This window comes from Egretta garzetta, unplaced genomic scaffold (genome assembly GCF_000687185.1).
Source record: "Egretta garzetta isolate BGI_Z169 unplaced genomic scaffold, ASM68718v1 scaffold4, whole genome shotgun sequence".
Taxonomy (NCBI): Eukaryota; Metazoa; Chordata; class Aves; order Pelecaniformes; family Ardeidae; genus Egretta; species Egretta garzetta.
In genome coordinates, this window is record NW_009259329.1 from 1736345 (window position 1) to 1737498 (window position 1154).

Genomic DNA, 1154 nt, shown 5'->3' on the forward strand with positions numbered 1-1154 from the left:
GGGGGGGAGAAGCTCCGCTGCGCCCCCCCCTTCTCAGGGAGCAAAACTCCGAGCAGCGAAATGAAGAGGGGAAAACCGGTGATTTTGGTCCTTTATAGAAGCTGACGGTAACGCGGTTCCTTCTCTTTGCAGGGATTGATTTTAAAATTAGAACTATAGAGCTCGATGGCAAGAGAATTAAGCTGCAGATCTGGTAAGGCTTTTCCTCTGAAGTCAACCGAGTTAGGGTGCGACAGCTTGGGGGGGGGCTTAAGGGGGGGGGCATCGTTGGGTTTTTACTCCTGTTGTCGCTCTTCAGCGGTTATGGGTGTCTTGGGAATAAAAGGATGGTTTAAGCGCACTTAAAGACTGGTTGAATAATATTAAATTAAAACTTTCGGTGGCTTGGACTTGAGCGCAGTGGCGTGGGTGGTTTGCATCAGCCCCCCCCTCCCCATGTTCCATCTCTTCCAGGGACACTGCCGGGCAGGAGCGATTTCGAACCATCACAACTGCCTACTACAGGGGAGCAATGGTAGGAGCGCGGCGGGGCAGACCGGCGGGGTTTAACGTGGGTTCCGGCGCCTAAGCTCGGCCTAGCTGAGTATTTGCGGTTGTGCCCCCGTTTCAGGCGGTGCTGGGGCGAGGCGGGAGCTCCTGGAGGCCGCGGCCTCCGCGCCTCGCTCCGTAAATACGCGTCCCGCGAGGCACAAACGCTCGTTGTGCAGGACGGTGACCCAGCTTATATTTTTTAAAGACGATCTTTGTTACGTTGCTCCTTCCTGCTACGGACACGTCTTTAACTCTTGCTTAAACTGAGCCTAGCTGAAATAATCTCTCTTTCTTAATCTTTAGGGCATTATGTTAGTCTACGACATCACCAATGAAAAATCTTTTGAAAACATTCGGAACTGGGTCCGGAATATCGAAGAGGTAATTTCTCTATTTACTGGCTGAATACCAAAGTTGCTGTTCCTTCCTCCAGAAGCAGCTGAAGCCTCGATGCTTCGCAGCTGTAAAGTTCCTTTTGAATTCACGTACTTGGAAAATAACTGGGATGAAAACCAGCGATGACTTCTGGAATGTCGTGGTTAGCGGCAGCTCGTTGTGCTGGCGCGCGGGGACCGAAGGGACGACGCGGCCCTGCCCCAGGGGGCACGCGCCTGCGGCGAGCT

The 1154-nt window shown here is 53.0% G+C and overlaps 1 protein-coding gene across 1 annotated transcript in view; it reads left to right on the top strand.

Moving 5' to 3' along the window:
• The window catches only part of RAB8A (RAB8A, member RAS oncogene family), a 15927-nt gene that overhangs the window by 1339 nt on the left and 13434 nt on the right, over positions 1–1154 (top strand). The window contains exons 2-4 of the mRNA XM_035892346.1: positions 133–193; positions 454–514; positions 835–912. Coding sequence (XP_035748239.1) covers positions 133–193; positions 454–514; positions 835–912 — 200 coding nt within the window. The remainder of the gene's footprint in view (positions 1–132; positions 194–453; positions 515–834; positions 913–1154) is intronic.